General features: G+C 37.9%; 1 protein-coding gene across 4 annotated transcripts; it reads right to left on the bottom strand.

The window, feature by feature from the left end:
• Positions 1–906: 906 nt before the first annotated feature.
• Positions 907–19,055, bottom strand: pnisr.S (PNN-interacting serine/arginine-rich protein S homeolog). 4 transcript variants are annotated; one of them, XM_018264363.2, is made up of 13 exons: positions 18,843–19,038; positions 13,884–13,971; positions 12,204–12,319; positions 9,576–9,758; positions 9,232–9,467; positions 8,902–9,079; positions 8,328–8,515; positions 7,617–7,751; positions 7,317–7,416; positions 6,640–6,693; positions 4,317–4,484; positions 1,798–2,827; positions 907–1,632 (listed from the first exon to the last, which is right to left on the bottom strand). In XM_018264363.2, exons 3-13 carry the CDS (start codon positions 12,289–12,291, stop codon positions 1,602–1,604), a joined length of 2,391 nt encoding a protein of 796 aa, XP_018119852.1. In that variant the 5' UTR covers positions 12,292–12,319; positions 13,884–13,971; positions 18,843–19,038; the 3' UTR covers positions 907–1,601.
• Between the last annotated feature and the right edge of the window lie 5,830 nt (positions 19,056–24,885).

Here is a 24,885-nt window from a genome sequence, read left to right as displayed (position 1 = left end):
ATTTTAAAATGCCCAATTAAAAAACAACACAGTGTGCCAGGAGCCACTGGGTGCAACAGAAAACAGACACTTTAAAACATCAAACATTAAATTTAGCTTCACCCAACATACTATCTATATCAATCCCTTACACATAAAGCCATATTTTGATTGTATGGTGTTCGATATTAACATATGTGCTATATTAACTAGTGTTCTATTTATTTTATCTGAATAACCTACTGTGAGCCATCTTTTATATGTGGTTGGTAGGGATGGGAGAATTTTGTTCGCCTTGTTTCGCAGTGGAAAGGATGCCCATAGACTTGTATGGCGATGTGCGTCAAAAAAATGACGCGCAATTTGTGCACAGCAAAAAAAATTTGACGCCCAAAGACTCCTACATCCATGCTTTCTAAAAATTGTGCTCAGTTTTTAAATGGCCTGGTGTTACTGGCCCTTTAAAAATATATTTAAACTACAACACAATTCAAAGCAATCATCACTATTAAAATAAATAAATAAGCATAGTGTACAAATGGTCTAGATTATTTTCTGCTAGCCACAACATGACCACTGAAGCACTCTCAAATTAGCACTTTTGCAGAAAATCCCTAAAAAAACAACAAATCAGTTTAAAAAAATAAATAAATAAATCAGGTTATAGGAGAATGTAATTAATGACAATAGTCCAAATAGGTGATTCATTATGTGGAATACTTGGCACCTGGGGTTGTCGGATAAAGGTTTTTTTTATCCCATAATTAAATCACCATACTTTGACTACTAAAATGCCCAAAAATATTGTTTTGCCAAAAATATTGTTTTGCCACCAACATGGATTCATGCAGCTTAGTTACCAATAAGTACAAAGTCATGTCATTGACAAAAATTAAACCAGCTTAAAGGGAAGCAAAAACACGAGGCTTTTAGTTTTTGAATTACATTTTTTAATCTATGTTGAATCTTATAAGATACAGTTTTGTGGCAACTAAATGAAACTGATTCAAGCAGCAAAAATGTAAAATATGGCTCACTGTATTAGACACAGGGGCCATCTACATAAGAAAGGGTAGTGTATAACCAAAATTACAAAGAGGTAGGTACACATGAAATGCATACATTTGTGCATGACTGATTTCCAGCTTTGTTCCTGCCTTTTTCTATACTTGGTGCAATCCCCTTCCCTGAAGGCCTAGGGCATGTGCACCTCTTTACACTCCTCATCATGTGTCAACTATATATTCACCAGTCTCATTGCATTGTACCAAGCCAACCAAAGACAGGTTCTTTGCAATTAATAGTCACAAATCTTTAAAGAAAAATGAGCACAGTGCTTTATTAACATCACAGCACGTCTGAGAGTTTAAGAACATTACAGCTAAAATAAAATGACTTATTACTAATGTTTCGAAAACTATGCAATACAAAGAGGCTTTAATATTAGCTTTTTTTAGAAGCAGAGAATTGGAATATATGAACATTTTTAAAAAGGAGAGAAAGGGAAGGAAAAAAAAAAATTCTACACCTACGTAACCTTTATCTGCCTCTAGAATGAGACAAGCCCTTAAAACTCATGGAATTTTTTTTAAACATAATAATGCCTTCTGAGACATATTTAATCAGCGTTTACGACGTACAGGAGATGATGATCTGTAAAAGGAAAAAAATGTAAGACCAGTATTAGTTAGGACTTAACATTTCAACATAAACAAAGAAAACATTTCAACATAAACAAAGAAAAGCTTGACAGGTAAACAAAGTAACAACAACATAGAAAATAAGACAAGTAGACAATATATAGAAAAAGTGTACTACCTTGATCGGGTCTTAGACTTGTGTTTGCGGCTTGCCTTCTTACCAGACCTTTGCGATTTCTCCACAGAATGTGATCTGCTGCGTTTTGATTTCTTAGCCTTTTTATCCTTGTAGAGGACAGGCGATTCTGAACTGCTCCTTCCACTAGATGTAGAGCGTTTATTACTTTCTTTGGTGGAGCCTTTCTTGCCATCTTGCCTAGAATCCTGCCGTGACATCTTTGATAACGAGGAATCACTGCGTGTTAATTTCCTTTCACTTTCCCTCCTACTCCTTACCCTATCTTCAGCTGGAACAGGATATTTACTACCTTTTTCTTCCCTCTTAATTTTTTCCTTTCTCTTGTCCTTTTCCTGCTCCCGTTTCTTCCTGTCTATCTCCTTACTTTTACTTCTTGCCCACTCTCTATCCCTGCTACTTCCCTTGTGCTTGTGCCTGCTCCTGCTACGACTTCTGCGTCTATCTCTACTTCTACTACGACCAATACACCTCTCCCTAGAGCGATTAGTTCTCTTTTCTCTGCTGCGGCTTCGTTCTCTACGTTTCTCCTTTTCCACACTATTCTTACTTGATCTCCTTCTCTCACTAATTTTTTCTCTGCTTTTGCTTTCCCTCCTATTCTTTCGTACACGACTACTGCTTCTGCTCCTCCTCACTTTTCGTGACATGGATCGACTACGGCCACGTCTTCTTTTCCTCTTTGGGGAGGAGCGAGATGAGCTATGGCTACTGGAGGAACTAGAGCTAAAGGAACTAGAGGGGCTGCTGCTACTGCTGCGATCTATACTGCTACTACTACTACTACTACTGCTACTGCTGCTACTTAAGCTCCTGGACTTCCTGACTAAAAGCTTTTCTTTGATTTCTTTTTTCATTTCTGGGGAAGGCAATACTTCACTATGATTTTTTTTCTTATCATTATCCACATCTTGCTCAGCTTTTATCTTTTCATGTACTTCTATTTCCCTAGGGAAGTCTGTTTCTGGCTCACTTGGTTCCTTTTCTTTTGATTCCTTTTGTTGTTTTTCCTCTAAAAAACAACAACAACAACAAAAAACTAATTTTAGCAAGTGGGGTATGACTGACGTAGTTGGCCATCTTAAATACATTGCAATATATGGACAAACAATCCCTGTTTTGTTTAAAGGGTAAGGCATTTTTCAGTAGCAGTATGCACAAAATTTCTCTGTCTTAAATATATTGATAATGGGTTGAGTGCAAAGGACTCTTGTATTTGTCTATATGTATTTTGTTATATAACATTGTAACCACAAACACATTTTAAACGTAAAGTGAATCGAGTAAATAGACAACTTACAATCAATCATTTCATACAGGACTGAAAAGACAAGTTGCAACTCATACAATTCTCGGGCACAAGTTTTCAATTTTTATTATTTTGCACTAAGGCCCCATTTTTGATTTTTAACATCAAGACCAGCCGAGAACACCAACATATACAAAAATATCTGTAGGTAACAGTCCTTTCACATTGCTCAAGAATGGTCAAAGTATTCTACCAGTATACGCAACCCTGACAAATACACCACACATGAACACAAGCTTTTATTATGCACAGCCTTTTTTCCAAATTTTTTTACTTTAACTTTCACCCTTTAATTATGGACTTCTATCCCCAAAATTGAAAATTGATTTCTTCTCCAACTGCTTTGTTTTTTACAGTTTTTTTTGTATTATCTTTAGTCCAACATTTTACCTTTTTGTTAACTCCACCCTTACTCTAGTTGAACGACTTTCCCTTCAGAACAAACACTCGTGAAATTACCAAATAATCACTTTAATCTAAAACAGGTAAGTATACACTCTGCAGGGCAGCAAGTTTGCTCACTAACCTCCAAAACTGTGACAATACTTACAATTATATTATAAATTATAATTTAATTTGTATTGCTTTTTGAAGAGAAGGCAAATGAATCCTAGAATGCACACCTGGCCTGTTTGTGAATAGCACTACATTATTTAAAAAAAAAAAAAAAAAAAGAGAAATCCTTAAAAACTACAGATGACACCTGTTTTGAGCACTGGGAGTGATTGAGTCCCAGGTGATAAAAAACAAGGTCTGCAATGTCAGCTAAATGCTTTTGACTGTTTGACAGGGTGCTGCAAGTTTCTTATTTACCAGTGTTTAAGGGGCCTTACTGCTTAGCAATCTTTAGATGGACACAAATTGCCTGTCACTGACATTAACAACTTGGTGAGAAGAGGTAAACAATATAAATCTGTTTCCCAAACTACAAGACACTTTTAGCTTTTGAGCTCTACATCATATATAACAGATAGGTTTGCTTATTTTAATATCTTGAAATATAAATTTGACAGTTTTTATTTTAAATAGCAGTATATCCACCCTCTAAAAAGGGGTTTTATTGCAACTGATTGATTTCTTCAAACTAGTCATATATTATAGAGAATTAGTATGCCATAAAGTGTATTATTCTAAAGCAGAGTAGCTTATATAAATTGTATACACACACACACACAAAAGAAAAGGGCATTACCTTCAAACTGCCTTTCAAGTATCTGCTGCTCTCTTTCTTTTCTCCGAAAGGCTTCCTGCTTCTGACGTATACGATGTTGTAGCTCTTCTTCATCAGTATCAGATGATTCCGAGCCTCTGTCACTCCTATCATCTTCACTTTCCTCTGATCCGTAGCTACCCAGTCCACCTGTATGCATAAAGCCCAGTCCATCACATTGCAAAGTATCCTTTTCACATGTACAACCAAAGTTTCTAAAACTCTGAATATAACCAGATATTAAGCATACACTTCCATGTAAACTTTTTTTTCTCTGACATGCTTAGGTTTTCCATTACATATAACAGTGCAAAGAGCACTTTAAACCACTTTTTGAAGAGACTGATAGCAATGCTTGTGTAGGGTTTAACTCACAAAACAAACCAAAAGCTGTGTGTGAAGACAACTGACAATCATGGATTCGTTTTGATTCCCCCCCCCCCTATATTTTACAAACCACTGAATAATGGCACAGAGTAAGACACTCAACCAACCATTTTCTTCATATAAAACATATTTGCAGTTTATTGTTATTATATTATATGCATAGTTTTCAAGTTAGATACCTTGTTAACATATGAATGCCCAATCCTGCAATGCGACCTCTTAATGTTCATTTGTGTGTCCTTAATCAGACTAGCTGCTAACATTAGAACTAATTATGGGGTGTGTTTATTAAAACCGGACAAATATCACTGGTGATGTTGCCCATTGCAACCAATCAGCAATTAGATTTGGTCACCTACAAGTTAGATAACAAATGCAAAGATTGGATTGATTGGATTGGTTGCTATAAGCAACATCACCAGTGATGTTTGTCTCCAGTGTTAATATGCCCCATAGTGTCTAAACAGATAATCTGTGATATGCAAAATGACCATGAAGATGAAGGGCATGTGCACTAATCATGCAGCAATGCTCCAAACTTTTGAGAGAGCTTTGGGACTCATAAGGCTGCAATTCGCTAATTAACAAACCCCTTTACGTTTGCCCAGGATCAGTAACCTATTGCAACCAATAAGGTGTTTGCTTTTAAACAGGTGACAGTAAATGCTACCTGCTGATTGGGTGTTATGGGCAACTGCATTTTTTTTAATGGCAATAATTACAAATATGTTTTGTAAAGGTGAACATCCCTTTAAGGCACAAAAGAACTGCTGCTATTTTCATTGGTCATTTTAGCCAAAGATTAGTATTTGCTACACAAAAGAAAACGTCATATTAAGATAATTTGCTATTTACAAATAAATATAGCTACAAAATTATCATGGTCACTTAAAACTACAAAAAAAGTTTAGCATAACTGTAGTATAACCAACTAGTATGTGACGTTTTCTGCCAGGAATTAAAGATGCACATTTAGAATGCAGTTTTATCTCGTCAGAGTAAGCAAATCAGTACTTTTGGTGGATGAAATTTGGCTAATATTTAAATTTACATTATCAGATGGACAGAAAAAGATTACTTTTGTATTCTAAGATTAACAGTGAATTTGGAAGTTAGCACTACAGAGAAACAAAATGATTCCATCTTGAGTACATCTTAATAACAAGCGCAGGAGAAAAGTATTTTTTCTTCTTTTTTGAACAATGTTGCGTTTGTGAATTTTCATTCCTGCTCAAACACAGATGGAATCCTATAACCCAGTCCATTCTACTTCATGCAACTTCCTGTAGGTCTGGCATTAAAGGAGAAGGAAAGGCTAAAACTAAATAAGTTTTTTCAGAAAGGACTATATAAATACATCACTATACCCTCAAAGGAATGCTGCTCTGAGTCCCCTGTCAAAATAAACACTATTTATTTCCTTCTATTGTGTCCACATGGGCTTCTGTATCAAACTTCCTGTTTTCAGCATAAACCTCTAGGGCTCGGGATTGAGCATGCTCAGTTTGCTCCTCGCTTTTCCCCCCTCCCTGCTGTAATCTGAGCCCAGAGCTATGAGTGAGCAGGGAGAGACTCAGGCAGGAAGTGATGTCACACTAATATGGCAGCTGCTATCCTAACAAACAGAGAAAGCTTCTAGAGTTGTTTGCTCAGGTATGATAAAGCATTTTACAGAATAAATATAGTGCTATAGCACTATTGAGGCTAATCTATTGGCAATAAACTGCTTCGGTAGCTTTTCTTCTCCTTTAACGTCTGGACATTTACAGTTTAGTTCATATAATCAGGAAAGACTATGCAGATTCATTTTTATGGCTACATTGGAAAGACATGTACATGCTGTTTAAATCCATGCAGATAATTTACAAATAAAGTTACAGCCAAACCCCCCCCTCCAGAAATCATGGATCATACTTACCGAGTCCAGTAAGGGAAGACAGTGCACTGGACTGCGCCAGCTGCCTTGCAGGAGCTTTGTATCACATCAACAACAGGAACAACATGTTAACACACATAGCCACGACCTCAAAGTCATGAGCTTCTATGCAAAATTTATTACTAGTGTTGCTATTTGGGGGAGAGAAGAAAGGTTAAAATACAGCATCCAGTGGATAAAATCAGATCTGCATTACCCCAATTCTGGTAACATATATTAAGAATAAATGCTATTACAGTCACTAGAAAAATGTAGGTTATGTAAAACGATGTTTTTATTTAATTGAATAAAAACAAATTGGCTGTTTAACATAGCTTTCATCATGCTATTATTTTGTAGGTAGGATATCTTGCAATGACACTACTTTACAGCATATTTTCCCACACATAATCAAACTACAATTAAGTGCTTTTTGTGGAGAGTGCCACAGGTAGCTGGCACAGTAAAATATAATGCAATATTAATAAAGCACATGTCGAGATTTAAATTAAGAACATCTTATCAAAGCCATTTCTCTGGCATAGAAATAATAATCCTCTTTGTGAACCCCTTGTCCTTCTTTGGGATCATACATAATGAATGGCATATCTAAGAGTAGATTTAGCCAAAAAGTTCCCCAGGATTTAATATAACAAAGCCATGCAAAAATGATAGGTTACCTTTTGTTGCTTTACGGTGTGTTTCTTTAGCAACATGATAGATTTCTTCATTTGTAACATCCAAAAGAATTTCCGTTAGCAACATCTTTGTCAGAATCATCTAGGACAAATAAAAGATACAAGTAGAAAAAATTTAGGACAATGAAAATAACTTTTTGACAGCAGTGAAATAAAATAATCACGTTAAAGATAGTTAAATATTTTATTTGGTATGCAGGTTATTGGTATACTGACAGAAACTTCCAGAATTCACAAAATGATATGAAATTGAAGAAACAAGAATCAGATATTAATGTTTACCATTTGATATGCCCGTTCTTCTTCTGTGAATTCTGATTCATTATTCTCCTCTTGTGGGGCTGGTGAAGGGCTACGGCTGCCTTTAGCACTAACTTGGTCCTCTGCATTTTCATCATCATCTTCTTCATCACTGTCCTGCAAAGAAAAAATAAATACAGTATAACCTGCAGCCAGACATAGTTATAGCTACATATAAATGTTACATTTAGAGATTTCTAGTTTCTATAGAGAAAATCTGCCATCTACCATTTTTTTGTTGGGCATGTACATACATTTTCACAAATTTCTTATCCACTAAAAACAAAAGCTTATTTAATTTTAAAAATGGCATGTATTTGTGAGTAAAACAATGCTTGGTAAAGTTTTTCTTGGCAAAAAAATGTATGTAACGGAAGATATATGAAATCAATTATTTACACTGCTTTACAATTTGGAGCGATTAGAGCTAACCATAAGAGTGATCAAAATAAGTCAGACTAGAAAGGAAAAGGCTACAACCCTACAACATTTTAAAATATGCTGTTCGAAGACGACAGGATATATTTAGCAACAGAACATCAAAAAGTGTTAACCAATAAAAGTTTGAAGTTTAACTTCACTTGCACCTATTCTCTGATAGCCCCCATCTAGGAGGTAATAAAAAACAAACAGACAAACAAAACTAAAGCATATACTAAATCTAAATATATATTATTTCTATTTTACACTCACAAACTTGCTTTTTTGGGGCAAATGAGGGCCATCTTCCTCTTCAGTGTAATCATGGTTATTTCTCTCTCTTTTCATCTGCGACCGCTGCTGTTCCATTCTTTCACGTTCCAACTTCTTCTGCTTTTCCCTGTCCATCTTTTCAAGTCCTTCACGAATCCATGCTGGCAGTGTTCTTCGCTTAACCGCATCTTATATTAACACAAAAAGTAAACAAATCAAGAACACAGTACAGTAGGATACATAATGAAAGCTAGTTTCAAAACATAGTTCAACTCTACATAAGCTTTCAGTATGTTAGTGTAGTCACTACATTTCTACTATAAGACAAAAAAATATATAAAATGACCTGTGTAATATAGCTAAATGGGATGTAAACCCAAAAATACAATTTTGTCAAAAAATAACTAGTCAGTGAAAGAGAAGTCTATCCAAATAAGTCACAAACAATAACATTTTAGAATAGTTTGAAGCTGAGGTAGGCCAAAGACAACAATTTTTAACATCTTTTCAGTTATCTCCTTTTTCATTTACTAGTAAATGACAAACAGTACAGAGTAAAAAAAAATCCACATACCAATCTGCAAAGGCTCTTGCTTTGGAGGAACAGGTACAGGTGAACGTTGCCTTTCTCTAAAGGAGGACCTTTCCCTGCGGTTTGGAGGTGGAGCTGGAGGACCTGGAGGTCCTGGTGGTCCCTGTTGCCAATAAGGTGGATGAAATCCTCCTGAAGGAGGACCAAAACCAGAGCCATGCTGTTGGACAAAAAAAAAAAAAGTATAAAGCTGCACAGAAAGTGTGGAGGTTTAAGAAATCTGCACAGTTTATTCTTTTTACAAACAACTCTACCCATCAAAAACACATATAAGAGTAGGAACATTTATACCAAAAATGACTTTTTTTTCACCTGATAATCATACTGATTTACGGGTCCCATTGGAAAATTTTCAGGAGGAGGTCCCCCAAAGTTGTGATTATTCTGGTTAAACATATGTCGGTTTTCAGCTGTAAAGTCTCCACTGTCCTGGCTATTGCTGTCTTCAGGTACAGGAACAATGTCCATTGGAGCTGGAGCAGGAGGCATCCACGGCTGTTCAGGAGGAGGGTGATGTGGGGGTGGTTGATGATGGATACCTCCCCATTCTGCAAAAATGAAATATTGCTACATTTAATGTAATAGTTATGGTTTAACAGTATAATCACATACAACTACTATTGATGTTAAAACAAGCAAAATCTCAAAATACTTACCAGGCTGCCACATTCTATTAAAGTTTGGATCTCCCTGAAAACTGGCATGATTGTTAGGCCCCGGCTCCATTGGGGGTAGATCCTGTCCATTAGGCATCATATTTTGCTGCTCAACTATACTTTGTCCTGTTGTCTCTCTTTGAGCAATCCATGCCTGTGCTAAAGAAGCCCAGTCTATTTGGCCTGAAAACAAAAGACCGGTTTAGAAGAACACTCAAACTACCAGTTATTCCATGTGGCATGTGATATCAGTCAAATATCAAAATTATAGCCTGACACTGTGGAGGGCCCTGGAAGGAAAAACTTATAGTAATGAACATCACTTCTAGTTATCAATATACCAGTGTCCTTTTTGGTCTTTATGGGACGGGACATATAGGGAGTAAAAGGATGTAAAGAGGTTGTTCATCTTCCAAATAAGTTTTCCAGTTCAGATTGTTCATCAGAAATAGACGTTTTACTATTGCTTTTCATTTTTATTTTAAACGTTTTTTTCATTTGTTCATGTGTCTGGTGTTTCACCCTGGCAGTTGTTATCCATACACACTCTGAGTGTTTCAATTTGCTGCATTAGTTACAATGTTACATTTAGTTCATACATTTCTCAACAGCATTGGCAATTATATCAATTCAAATAGCTGCCTTTAATGAATCTCTGGCATTCTGCTTAAAGTGGATCTATGGTTGGAATCTATAATCTTTCCTAGGCTTTGAGGAATGATTATAAAGTTATTTGTAATTGCAATGCATTTTTTTTTTACGGGCTTGATGCTATAATAGCCGTTACCTTGCCTGCCAGTGTATTCCCCCAGAATCTGCTCAGTTCACTTGTAAAGAAAACCTCATGGTCAGCAGCCATCTCATCTGCCTAACCCACCCACCCACCAATGAAAAAACATTAGGCGGTATTCGCTGCAATGCTAGGACGGCACCAGCAGAAAAAGCAGGAAGCATTGCAGCGATTGTTAACGAATCAGCGCAATCTCCTTGCATGCAGACGGGCACAGTCAGAAAAAGCAGGAAGCATTTCAGCGAGCACATGGAGATCGTGCTGATTCATTAACAGTGTAGTGGGAATAAAAAACATGTGCTGTTCTGTAATATCACTGTGGTTATTTCATTGCTTTTGCTAGACTTCCCCCCTCTCTCTTGAGTCTCCCCCTCAGCTGTGTGCACTTCTGAAAATTTGATCTGTAAAAATAACCGCCCACCGTTTTTCATTGGTGAGCAGGTCAGGCAGATGAGACGGCCGCTGGCTGTGAGGTTTTCTTTACAAGTGAACTGAGCAGATTCTGGGGGAATACAGTGACAGGCAAGGTAACGGCTATTATAGCATCAAAACCGTAAAAACAATGCATTGCAGTTACATTACTTATCATTCCTCAAAGCCTAGGGAAAGATTCGATTTTGACCATAGATCCCCTTTAACAGGGACAAAGATATAAAAATGTATCAATGAAATGTATCAATTTAGACCCTTCCCACAGCTGCTTTAGAAAGACATTAGCTGAAAAATAACACATTAATAACACAGGGAGAAAAATGACCAGTGCAGGGAGGGGGTTAAATTAACAGTGCAGGGAGGGGAGGAGGAAAGGAACAGGACAGAGAGGGAAAGGAAAGGGTGAACTGATGTCTGACACACCGACTACTCCCTCAGTGGCTGCTGCTCTGTAACTTAGGCAGAAGGTGCCGGTGGCTCCAGAGCCTGATACTAGAAACTCCTGTACAGGAAGTTGTAAAGGGGAGGGCTGAGCACAGTTTTCAAGCCAATACAGATGTTTTTCACCCAAAAGTTATTAAAATAAAAACGATTTCTTCTATTTTACATGGTTTGATGAACTGTGATGTATGTATGCTATATGTCCCCTTTAAAAAGTAATACAAGTATCTCTGGTGAACTATATGAAAACAACTGAACTGAAAAGTGTTGGAAGGTGAACAACCCTTGTAACAATCTTTCTTTTGCATAAGATTTTTTTTTCATTTTACTCATCAAACCATGAAAGATTACCAAATGCATTATTAAAGGACTACTAACACTGCACATATAGGGACCTGCAGCATACATGTAGGACTGCTCTGCATCTGGGGCAGCAGGGACAAATGGACCCTTAAAGCATATATTTGTTTTTAAAGGGGTAGTTCACCTGTACATTAACTTTTAGTATGTTATAGAAACTTCAAGAGATTTAAGAGTTTTTGTGATTGTTTCCAGCTTTCAAACAGGGGTCACCGACCCCATCTAAAAAAACAAAGGCTCTGTAAAGCTACACATGTATAGTTATAGCTACATTTTATTACTCATCTTTCTATTCAGGTCTTCTATTCATATTCTAGTCTGGTACGCAAATCAGTGCATGGTTGCTAGGGTAATATGGTCCTTAGCAACCAGATTGTGGTTTTTGTTATTTAACGTATTTAGTAGCTCTCCAGATTGATATTTCAACAAATTGTAAAAAATGAAAACCAACTGCAAAACGGTCTCAGATTTTCACCCTCTACATCATACCACAAGTAAACACAAAGGCGAACAACCACTTTAACATACATTAGCTCACATGATTTACTTAACATTTAATCTCAAAATATCCTTAATACGCCACTAAATGATGGATGTCCACTTACTTGGATCCTGTTGCTGCTGAAATGACTCCATCCACTGTTGCTGATTTAATGGCCATTGCTGCCAAGGTTGTCCACTTTGATCCCACATCCCTGCTAGCTTCTCTCAAAAGATATACCTAGAATTAAATATATTGGTAAATCATACCTAAAATTAAATATTGTGGTAAATCATGAAGACATTTTAAATCTGAATATGGAATACCAGGAAGACTTATAACAATAACATTCTAAAGGATCAATAAGACTAAAGTATAAAAATATTTTGAAGTATAAAAATAAAAACTGGGTAAATAGATAGGCTGTACAAAATAAAAGAAGTTCCTAATATAGTTTGCCAAAAATGTAACGTATGAAGGCTGGAGTGACTGGATGTCTATCATAATAACAATAGCCAGAACACTACTTCCTGCTGTGCAAATTCCTTGGTTTCCACTGACTGGTTACCAAGCAGTAACTAATCAGATAAGAGGCACATGGGTCATGACCGTTGCTTTTGAATCTGAGCTGCATGCTAAGGATCAATTGCAAACTCACTGAATATTTATGTCCTATGTGGCCTCACTTTAAGTTGCTGACTAACTCAGAGTTAGAGAACTGAAAAGCAGGAAGCTGGATTCTGGCTACTATATTAGACATTGAATCACTCATTTTTGGCTAACAATATTTGAAACATTTTTTATTTTGCACAGCGTATTTACCCAGTTTTTATTTTTACACTGAACTGCCCACCAAACGACTTAAGCTGGCCATAGACGCAAAGATCCGATCGTACGAATCAACGTACGATCGGACTTTCCCATCTCCCGACCCTCCACTAACCATTCAGATCAAGTCTTTACCATTCCGATCAAATAAGAACAGATCACCCAATGTTCTGCCCCTGACAGCAATCGTACGATACTTATGTCTGACAACACTAGTGACAGTCTCCCTCTGAAAATCGTACGATCGGCAATACACGCAGAGATATTATCGGCAGGCGACAGAAATTTTCTAACCTGTCCGATCGACCAAACGACCGATCTCCGACGGACGAAAAATGTCGGGACTCTCCACACATGGTCCGAAAATCGTACGAATCCACGATTCGTACGATCGGATCTTTGCGTCTATGGCCAGCTTTACTCCCCCTTGGATTTTTGCAAAAGCTGTGCCCCAAAGGACCCACAAAAAACTATGATTTTTTTTATTTGTGACTGAAGTTTACTCCCAAAGCTGTGCGAAAAGAAACAAAAATGTAATGTGAGCACAAATTTAAACTGCAGACGCTGATAAACGTGCTTAAAAGTCCTCTGGTTCAGCACACAGGGGAACCCAAGCTAGCTGTTGCCCTACTGTCTTTCTGCTATAGAGCATTTTGCAAATAAAATTCTAGCTGAAGCTTTCAGAAAATCCATGGGGAAATAATCTTTAACTATTATAGCTTTTCTGGCCAGAATTACTTTTATTAAAGGATAAATTTGTGTGAAATACAGAAATGTGCCAGTGCATTATACTTTTAAATATAGAAGGATTGTTCTTAAAAAGTAGCATATCTGGCTGATTTACTGAATATTTCTGTAAAAAGCCTACTAATCCCACCCAACTCAGCATTTCTCACGGCCTCCTTTCCTAGGGTGTTCAGGGAATCCACTGGCAGTCAGCACTGTGTGATAGGAACCAGTCTGCAGCTAGACTGACCTGATAGAGAACTGAAGTCTGTTTTTGCTTGTGTTGACTGTGATTGGCTTCCGTGTTTCTGGCAGGAACTGTTCGGATACTCCCACCCCTTATTTGAAACAGACAAATACCAGAGAGGATATATGGGAAGCTCCAATAAAGGGGCAATTTTTAAGAATAATTTAGTATTAACTTTTAGCCCAAAGTAAAACAAACATCATATATTATTCATTACTCCTTACAATATTAGGGAGGAAGTTCACTTATACAATTGGGCACATTTATCAAAGGTCAAATTTCAAGTTCATGTGAGTTTCTAAAAACTCCCATGAACTCGAAATTCGACCAATCTAAATTTATAAAATATCTACATTTTCAAAACTCGGTAAATAGGATGGTACCAAAAACTCAAATTTGATTGAGTTTTTTCTCCAGGAAAAATGTCAGGAAGACTGCAAACAACTCCAAATTGATCCCAGGATGTCTTCCATTGACTAAAACAGCAATTGGGCAGGTTTTAGGTTTCAAGTTCGAATTCAAGTTCTTAAAGGGCACGTGTATGATGCATCTCGAAAATCAAATTTGAAAAAAAAAAACCTTAAAAATTAATTTTACCAATTACCTAGTCGAATTTGACAGTTTTTGCCATAGAAAAACTCATTTGAATTTTACTTTGACCCTTGATAAATCTGCCCCTATATGTGTCCTTTAACATATTTTGGTGTTACTGGTCTGTTAAAGTGGGAAAGATAAGCCATCAAATCTCTATTAAAAGAAAGGGAAAAACAATCACTAAGAAGTGCCAAAATATGTTTCTGTTTACTGAAAACTGCACTGGCTCAGGGTACTAATGTAAAAGCTCTAAGCCACCATTATATTCCTGGATACCCTCTACAGCCCAGATGTACATGTACTTGAGAATGAAAAGATGAAATTAGAAGCAACAAAAAAAAAAACAGCCTTTCAGTCCACTGTGCATGCAAGGGAGGGTCCAATAACAGGGAGAAGATTGTTATATGGTGTGTAGCAGTAGGCCAGTGACATTTTCAGGGAACATTTTGGCAGCCCTCCTTCCCTTTAAGCAGCCAAAAATATGGTATCAAGAAATCACAGTCAATGGGAACTGTGAAAAGTCAAGACAAGTTCTGTAAAACCAAGAAAACCTGGAGAGCGTAATGCTCTTATGCTGGCCAAAAAAGCACTGGCAAACACTTATATGACTGCAAAGCACCTATAGGACTATACCACAGTGGAGTGTTGCTTGCCCAAACATGATCTGCATGGAAGAGGCATCAAGAGGAAGCATTAGAGGGGTGGTTCACTTTATTTGTTAAAGAATGGCCAATTCTAAGCAACTTTTAAATTGGTTTTCATTTTTTTTTATAGTTTTATATTTATTTGCCTTTTCCTTCTGACTCTTTGCAGCTTTCAAATGGGTGGTCGCTGACCCCCTTCTAAAAAACAAATGCTCTGTAAGGCTACAAATGTATTGTTACTTTTTATTCCTCATTTTTCTATTTAGGCCTCTCCTGTTCATAATCCAGTCTCTTATTCAAATCAGTACATGGTTGCTAGGGTAATTTGGACCCTAGTTACCAGATTGCTGAAATTGCAAACTGGAGAGCTGCTGAATACAAAACTAAATAACTCAAAAACCACGAATTATAAAAAATGAAAACAAATTGTAAATTATTTCAGAATATCCCTCTCTGAGTCATACTAACAGTTAACTTAAAGGTGAACAACCCCTTTAAGATGGCCATAGATGCAAAAATCTTCCCCATCTCCCGACCTGCCATTAACCATTCAGATCAAAAAAGTAGTAAAAGAACAGACCAGCCGATGTTCTGCCCCTGACAGCAATTGTACGAAAGTTATGTCCGACAAAAGCTGATGACAGTCTCCCACTGAAAATCGCACTATCAGCAATACATGCAGAAATATTATCAGCAGCCGACAGAAATTTTTTAACCTGTCCGATTGACTAAACAGATCTCCGTCGGACGAAAAATGTCAGGACTCTCCACGCACGGTTCAAAAATCGTACGAATCGAGGATTCGTTCAATTGTATCTTTGCGTCTATGGCCAGCTTTATTTGTGATCTCATCACATATGTCAACATCTGTATGTGTACCAACATCTAGACAAGCCAGAGGCCTTTTGAAACAATTTCTATGGACTGGTTAAGTACAAATGAGCTCTTTGGGTACAATCACTAAAAGTTTGCTTGGGAAGAAAAGAAGACGCACTTTAGGAAACACCTTGCCAGCTGTTAAACATGGGAGTGGATTCAATTCGTTTTGGGATTGTAAGGCAGCCAGTGGCACAGGAAACACTGCATGTGTAGTTGGAAACATATCAACAAATTCTGGCTGCCAATGTGAGAGTCAGCCAAGAAGCTGAAAAGAGAAATTGCTTCTACAACATGATTATCATCATTTATTTATATGGCGCCAGCCAAGTTATGTATAGCTTTATTATAATGAATGGAGGACTTACAATAATTTACCACAAGGGTTAAATATTAAAAATGGGACCAGAGGGCCCTGCCCATCAGAGCTTACAATCTAAATGAGCCTAAACATACCAAATGGCCATCACAGTCCCCTGACTTAAACATCACTGAAAATTTGTGAGCGGATCCTAAACATACAAGATGGTATCAGACTTGGAAGTGATCTGCAAGAAAAAGTGTTCAAAAAAATCCCTACAATAAAAACTGAAAGACTCTTTGCTGGATACAATAGTTGCATGCAAGCTGTGATCTGTGCCAAAGAGGTGTTACTACATGTTGACTTACTAGGGCAGGAGTGCCCATACTTTACTAATGTGGTGTCTACTTTCAATGATGATCTAAATCCATAATAGCATTGTTAGCATTCTGTTCCATGGAAAATATTACTTAAATATTATAGTTATATATTCATGAAAGGAGTTATTGTATATTGCTATATTTCATGAAATAGGAGGGGGATATAGACAAACTGTTTGTTGACAGTGTCTTGAGATCTACTGATCATCAGCTAAAGGTCTACTGGTAGACCGTGATCTACCTTTTGGGCACCCCTGTACTAGGGTGTCAAAATATAAGATAGAGAAGATTAATTAAACCAGAAATTCATCTTTTAGCAATGTGGCCCCCACTGGACCTCTTCCGATGCAGGAAAGGTAAACACTGGGTTGGGTGGGTGAAGGATGCTACAGAAAAAGCAGCCTCAGGGTAGCACGGGGGTAAAAATGTACCCCAACTTTTGTAAATGCCTCAATTACAATTTGTAATTTAGCAAGGGGTAACCAGTTCACATATTACAAAAAAGACCAGCAACACCGGGATATTTGTGCATCAAAATAAAAATGTATTCAAATTGTGCATGAATAGCCGACGTGACGTTTCGCTCCACGCAGGGACCTTCCTCCTGGCAACCACTCATATTACACATTCCCCTAAATACCCAACAAAAGGAAGTGACATCATGACCAATTAGTGACTTGTGCACATGTCAGAAATTTTTATGTATACAATAGGACCTTGACAGGACCCGGCAATAGTGATGTGTGCGCATATATATTATATTTTATATATATATATATATATATATATATATATATATATATATATATATATATATATATATATTGCCGGGTCATGCCACAGCAGTTAGACTGAGCACCTAGGTTTTCGTTTCCGTGTTACATATATTATGAGCCCTACAGTGGATCGGGTAACCTGCAGGAATGACTTGTGAGGATGTGTGCAGGTTGGCATTTTATTCAGCAGCTCTCCAATTTGCAATTTCAGCACTGTTTTTGCTAAGTTCCAAATTACCCTAGCAACCACACATTGAAATTGAATATGAGAATAGAATATGAATAGGAGAAGGTCTGAATAGAAAGCAGAGTAATAACAAGTAGCAATAATAAATGCGTAACCCTACAGCTTATTTGTTTTAGTTGGAACTGGACACTATGATATACGAAAAGTTTCCTCAGAGGTAACCCCTTTAAACTTCTACCACCACCCCCCCCCAGTTTTTTTTGCTCTGTCCACTTCTGATATTGCTTTTGGTTTGATGGTGGTCAGTGGGTCCAAGAAAGTATAAACGCAGTTTTGTGGACGCGGGTAAGACTAACGGGAATCAATGAAAAACTTACTTTTTTAAGCAACATTCACCGATCACTCACACAACCTTGCAACTACAAGTTCTCATTCACTTTGAATAAACGTTTTGTCCTCCCCCCAAATCCCATTGAGTTACAATATGCTCAAAATCCCTGTTTACCTATAGCTGGAATTCCATTTAGGGATCAGGGAGGACTATTACAGTTCAGTACAATCCCAGGCCTGCACTGTGGCTCAATAAAAAGATCACCTGAGCAGATACAATCAATGGCTTCATCTTGTTTTAGGAATACTGAAAATTCCACTCAGAGCAGACAATTAAGACAAAGCTGACTTGAAACGAAAGGCTGAAATAGTACTAAACCCGCCAGCCCAATGTGGAAAGGCTACACTCTTTTTTGAATTACTTATATTAGATATACAATCTTGCCACACGACCATCTACATAAGAAAAACCGGGAAATCAGCCATGGGCATTTTCGGGTCAGGAGTGGACAGTGTCACGTACAAAATACAAGTTAATAAAGAGATCTGTCGGTAGAAAGCGGTATAAGGCGAAGCACAGATACACTTCCATAGAACACGCTAAAACAGACGCACGTGAAGCGGCTCTCCGTCCCGCCCAACATGAGGCCACTCAGTCACCGCGGGCTCCTATTTCTATCCGTACACAAATACTCGTACATTGGATGCAACTCTACGGCAAAACAAAATGCACCAGCTTAAAGTATACGTGGGGTTTATGTGTCCCGTGCAGCCCGCCCTTAGTCTAAGGCTTCAGGCCTACATCTATATTCCTCAAAGAGCGGCCGGCTGCGGCATCGCAACATTCACCTCTTATTTCCACAATTTAACTTACATATACGTCGCTATCACCGCGCCGAGCACTACGTGCCTTTAACGTCCGTCTTCCGCTGTTTGTGTTCCGGAGATGTTACAGCGACCACACCGAATTATTCCTCACCCTAGCGAACAATATGGCGTCCGTGCAATCAGCGGCGGAACTCACCATCACAGAGACTAGACTGGCCTGAGAGGAAGCGCACGCCCCCTTTCCCTGTCTCGTCAAAAAAAAATACCGCCACTAGGCGGATTGAGCGCGCCTGGATTTTAATGGAAATAATGCGCATAACATTGACAATGTAAAGTCAGTTTTTTTAGAAAGTAACTTTTTATAGTTTTGTTTTGCTTCCTCTATCTCTTTACTGAGAATCAAATCCCACAAAAAATGAAAACCATTTGAAAATACGGCTTAAAAAAACTTAAAGGAAAACTATAGCCCCCCAATGGAATTTTTTTTTTTTTGGGTGCATCAATGGGAGAGAGGTTCTGGGCACATAGTAAAGAAAAGCTACTACCAGGGTACCCAAAAGGTAGATTGGGATCTACCAGTAGAGCCAGAAACGTAACTAGAGGTGGGCGAGCCCTGGTGCGGGACGCACAGCCAGGCCTCCCTGCCGTATACAATTTCCTGGCAGGATTCCAGTGGTGCGCAAGCTGCCGGGGCCCTGAGGGGGTGCGGGCCCTGTCCTAATCGCACCCCTTCCACCCCCGGTAGTAACGCCACTGAGTAGAGTTGGTGATCTGTACATCTCAAGACACTGTCAAAAAAAAATCCAGCTTGTCTAAATCACCCTCCTGTTTCATCCTTTCATTCAGATATTTGTGTTACAGTTACATAAGAAATAGATGTTTAAACATAACAATCTACATTTTCTCATCAGTTGTAAATTTGCCTCACACTAATGATTGTGCCCTTCAGAGAAGAGATTCCCTGCCCAATATTGCCCTTACTCTTGGAGCAGAACTAGAGTTGCCACGCGGCCGGTATTTTCCTGGCCTAGCCGGTAAAACACCTGCCAAGGCCTGGGCCAGTATTACAAATTTACCGGCAATGTAGCTGCCGGTAAATTTGTAATACCCTTAAAAAGACCCCTCGGCCCGCCCCCAATCCCCTGTAAACGTATCTTTTGTCCTCCATCTTGAAAGCTCCCGCGCCATGGCCATGCCCCCTTTTGCTTGATGCCTGCCCCATTTTCACACCACACCCGTCCCTTTTTTTCCCGCCCCCCACCAGCCAGTAAGAAAATTAGGAAAAGGTGGCAACCCTAAGCAGAACCGAAGAAAGTGTTAGACAAAAATAATATTTAGCCTGTAAACAACAGCATCAATACAACATACACCAGAGAAAACAAGTATTGAACACATCAACATCTTTCTCAGTTAATACTGTATATTTCTGCAACAATAAGGTTGTGAAGTTCTTGAGAGAGATCTTTGCTTCTACCCATCATGAGATGCTTCTTGTGTGATACCGTGCTAATGAGAAACCTTTTTATAGGCCATCAATTAGGACTAAACCAGTTGATATTCATTTGCATGGGCAAATTATCAAACCGAAAATAAGGTTGGCCTGTAATATAAGCTGATGCTACAAGGCTGATTATTAAATTCTGATGCTAGTTGCATTGGTTTCTGTGCTGCCATGTAGTAATTATCTGTATTAATTACTATCAGCCTTATATTGTGAGTGGGTCCCTAAGCTTAAGTAAGGGACAGCAGCATAGAGCGTGTGCAGTTAATCAGAAAACAAGATGGAGAGCTACTGGGGCATCTTTGGAGGCACAGATCTTTTACTGTTATAGGGCTGGGGGTTGCCTTGGATTGGTACAGAAGCCCAAAACATAAAGTACAACATTTCTAGCCTAATTCTTTCGTTAAGCTTTAATTTTCCTTTAAAGTAAGCAAAACCATAACGTTTTGGTGGATAAGGTTTATAACATTGGGTGTGCTTTCAAATTGTGGGAGGGGTGCAAAATATTTCATGCATTGTGGTTTACCATCGCTCCTACCTTTTTAACCCCCAATTCAAGCACTGTGTGAGATAATAAATGATCAAAAAAACCAAAACAGCAAAAACTGTGCATTGGGGGTTTGTGGCCGTGTATAACCAAAACTAAAAGCTATCAATAAAACTTCTTAAAATATAAATGTTATCTGGTAGCTAGAGGCCCTAAATGATTTTAAAAAAAAAGAATATGGTTAAAAAAGAACTGATGGCCAAAGGACCTAAAAGTTGAAACAAAAATTTGGGCAGAAAACATGAGGGTTTAAAAAAGTATTGGTGGCCAATGGTCCTAAGGTTAAAAAAATGATGCCAAGGGTAAAACTGGCTGGGTAAATTCATTTCAAATAATTTGTGGGGAAATACAGTTTTTATTATTAAGAGTACTATTTGACAGATAATGTTAAAAGCAGTAAAAAAAATAATATAATAATTTCTAATACAACTGTGAGCCATTCACGGTTGGCAAGCAGAATATAGAGCAGGGGTGTCCAAACTTTTTGCAACAAGGGCCAGATTTGGTGAGGTGAAAATGTGTGGGGGCCGACCATTCAGCCTGACATTGTTTGAACCATTAACATCATTTAACTCATTTAAACAAGGAATCACATAGCCTTAATATTTGGGCACATTAGTGAAATGAATTTCCAAGGCAAAAAATATGGCAGCTCTCAAACCTTTGTATAGGCATCTGTACACATTGTGGTAGAGTGACCAAAACAATGTGGGAAAATGTGTGTTTTACCTTTAAGTTCTCCTTAGTGGGAGAGGTAGGCACCAGGAAGGGTGTTCATAAAGAGAGAATAGGTTCTCTCATTAAAGGTTTTGGCAGCCAGATTCTGGAAGCTGGAGTATTCTGGAAAGAACAGGCAAGCCAGGTACTCCGATCCAGAAGTCCAGCTCATGGATTAGAGCTCACCTTCCACAGGAAGGCTGTCCTGTGGAAAGGTATTTAGTTCTAGTGAGGCTGTTAGGAAGGTCTCTCAGAGCAGGACACAGAGCAGGAAGGACACCTGCCTGTGTAAGGAACTCCCAGAGGGGCTGGGGGTGCCATTTGCTACTGCAGGGTGCAGAGAGAGGAGACCAAGTGACAGAGGGTCTGTCTGTCTGACTGAGGAAAGCCAGGAGGCTGAGCAATCCCCCAGAAGATTCGTGAGTACAGGGGTGACCCCTACTTATGTGTTTGCTTACTGGTAGTCCACAAGGGGCCCAGTTTAGTAAGGGAACCCTTCAGGTGTGAAGGTAGCGCCCAGTGGGCAGGATTTATTTTTATTATTTGTTTTGTATCCTGAAATGGTCACCCCTGTGTGTAAATAAACTGCCTTAAAGAAAATAGAAGTGTCTGTCGTGGATCCCGCAGCTTACAACATAATAAAATAAACTTGTCTATGTTAAAATAAAGATAACACTACTTAAATATAGTACAGATTCCCTTTTGGGAATAAAAGTTGTCTTGTCGTTATTGCACTTGTGTATGATTCGGTAGTTCTTTTAAAAGCAGTAAACAGTTTAATTTATAAGTAATATCCAAATATCTATTGCTATTGCTATAAGTTGTAGCTGTTATGCAATATTTTACACATTCAAAATACCTTATGGTTCACACTTATTACTATATATTCATAAGAGAGTAAAATATTATGTACAGAATATCTGCATATTATCATCTACAAATATAAGTGAAATCAGCCATAACTTCACCGACAAGGAAACCCACTCACAATCAAACAGTACTCTCCAGTGGTGAAACTTACCCAAAAAAGACTTTGCAAATATGAATCTTTCAGACACGAGGCATCTGTGTTCTACTCAGGAAGAAAAACTATCTACAATGTTGTCTAAATTTACACTGACTTTACATAATGTTGCTTTTAATAGCTTTTTTTGCCTAGCATTTAACCAACACATGTATATTACTGCTCCATGAATGCTGAGAAACCTGGAGGAGTTTCAATGCTTAAAAGTACTTAAGTGGGAATGGAGGAGGCATTTAAAGACACACTGAAAAATTTGTTGTTGGATTAGTATGGCATAAGAATAGTATTATTTAATATGGAGAAGGGGAAATTGTAGGCATGGTATATCGCCCTTTGGCATTCTACCTGTGTAGAACTAGAATTATCATCATTCCCTCATTAGCTCAGCTGAGGAACTCTGAGATATGTAGTTCTCCCATCGCTGAAGACCCAAATGGAGAGATTTGTGGATCAAATGTATAGGAAGTCAAAAGTCATTGGATCCCATTGGGAGGCAGAGGTTTATACAAATGCATTGGAGAGCTGGTTCCAGCATACAGGACTTGAAATATCCAGCCCTGCTATGGGGCAAGAGGAACTGTGAATGAATCTACATAACGGACATGCTTATGTAGCCACACCTAAAATATTTTTAGCTATTATAATAGAAAAAATTACAAAGTTGTACAACTTCGGTAATGATAATTTTTAATCTTGTATATCTGTTTCCTGTCTCTAATGACTAGCTCTGATTCAGGATACATCATGCAACTGCATGTCTTCCCTGCATATTGGTAACCATATTTGCATATACAGCCAGGCATGTCACTCCTTTCGATAAACATTTAAGACCATGCGACTTTTTCAAATTGTACAGAGATGGAGTGCTGCTTCCAATGTTACCTGTTTGGCATTAGGTAACTCTAGGGGGCAGATTTACTAAGGGTCGAATTTCAAAGTTAAAAAAACTTCAAAATTCGACCCTCGAATTGAAATCCTTCGACTTCGTATATCGAAGTTGAAGGATTTTTAGTGTATTTGATCAAAAAAACCTTAGAAAAGTGCTGTGGAAGGTCCCAATAGGCTAACATTGCACTTTGGTAGCTTTAATTTGGCGAAGTATGACGTCAAAGTTTTTTTTAAAGAGACAGTACTTCGATTATCGAATATTCTAACGATTTTTACTTCGAATCGAAGTCGAAGTAAATTCGAAGTTCGAAATTTTTTAACTTCGAAAATTCAGTCGAGCTTAGTAAATCTGCCCCAGTTGTATGGCCCCAAAAACTGCCAAGGGCCCAAAATTTGGATTTATAAACAAAACACCAATTGCACATCCGATGCTGTTAAACCAGTTGTGGGTTATTTATTAGCTTAATATTTTGGGCCTATACAAGACCCTTTGTCAAGCCTAATGGTGCAATACACAGAATACATTTAAATAGTGAAAAAGAGACTTCCCTCCTACTACCCACCCCTCAATCAATTCATTGATGTTCATTTCTTTAAAAATCAAAAAGTCAACAATGCCGTAGGTATCAAGTGTGAATGTGTAACAATATATCAAAGTGATACAACTTCCTGGTTACATTTTTAAAAAAAAATTTACAATTGTAGCATAAAAATGTGGCTTTTTGATTTTTAAAATAAATAACCCACAACTGGTTTAACAGCATCGGATGTGCCATTGGTGTTTTGTTCATGGCGACTTTTTCAAACACTTGCGTTTGTTGAGATTTTGAGTCAACACCGGAAAAATCGTGAATGCAAAAAAAAAATCTTAAAATGCTTAAAGGGACCTCTGCCATAGACTTTTACATGAATTTGACAGGTTTTATGCTGGAGTATTTTCAGATTTGGATTTTTTACTTCTTTAGGACATAAATCTCTAAAAATTCAAGTTTTTTTTCCCTCTAAAAATTCAAGGTTTTTTCACTAAAACAACTCGACCAGAGAAACTCGACCTTTATTAAATAGACCCCTACATATATGGCTTAATATGGTACATAATGCCAGTGTGGGTACTAGTAAAGATTTTAGACACCAGTAGCACACTACAGGCTCTGTACCTGATTTTTCCACACTTATATGAACCTTAACCAAGCAGATTTAATGTCAATCCTTCTTTCTTTCCTTCCTTCCTTAAAAACCCACAAGGCTTGATTCATATGCGTTTTGAATACAAAGGAAGGTGTTTTATCCAGAACTTTATCCAAAATGGGGTCCTCTATAAGAATCCCTGAATACTTTGTAACACTATTCAATCCTAGAAGTACCCTTTCAAAAGCTGTAGAAAGGTAGAAATCAAACCTCATGGTTTCATT

Source organism: Xenopus laevis, chromosome 5S (genome assembly GCF_017654675.1).
Source record: "Xenopus laevis strain J_2021 chromosome 5S, Xenopus_laevis_v10.1, whole genome shotgun sequence".
Classification (NCBI taxonomy): domain Eukaryota; kingdom Metazoa; phylum Chordata; class Amphibia; order Anura; family Pipidae; genus Xenopus; species Xenopus laevis.
Note: the sequence above shows the minus strand (reverse complement) of the source record. Positions and strands in the feature narration are given on the sequence as shown.

Excerpts from the sequence above, each read along its gene's own strand:
- pnisr.S (XM_018264363.2), bottom strand. The coding sequence starts at position 12,291 with ATGTGGGATCAAAGTGGACAACCTTGGCAGCAATGGCCATTAAATCAG. Across the intron at positions 4,485-6,639 it reads GTCTTCCCTTACTGGACTCG|GTGGACTGGGTAGCTACGGA; the intron begins GTAAGTATGATC and ends TTATGCATACAG. Across the intron at positions 2,828-4,316 it reads ACTTGAAAGGCAGTTTGAAG|AGGAAAAACAACAAAAGGAA; the intron begins GTAATGCCCTTT and ends GTTGTTTTTTAG.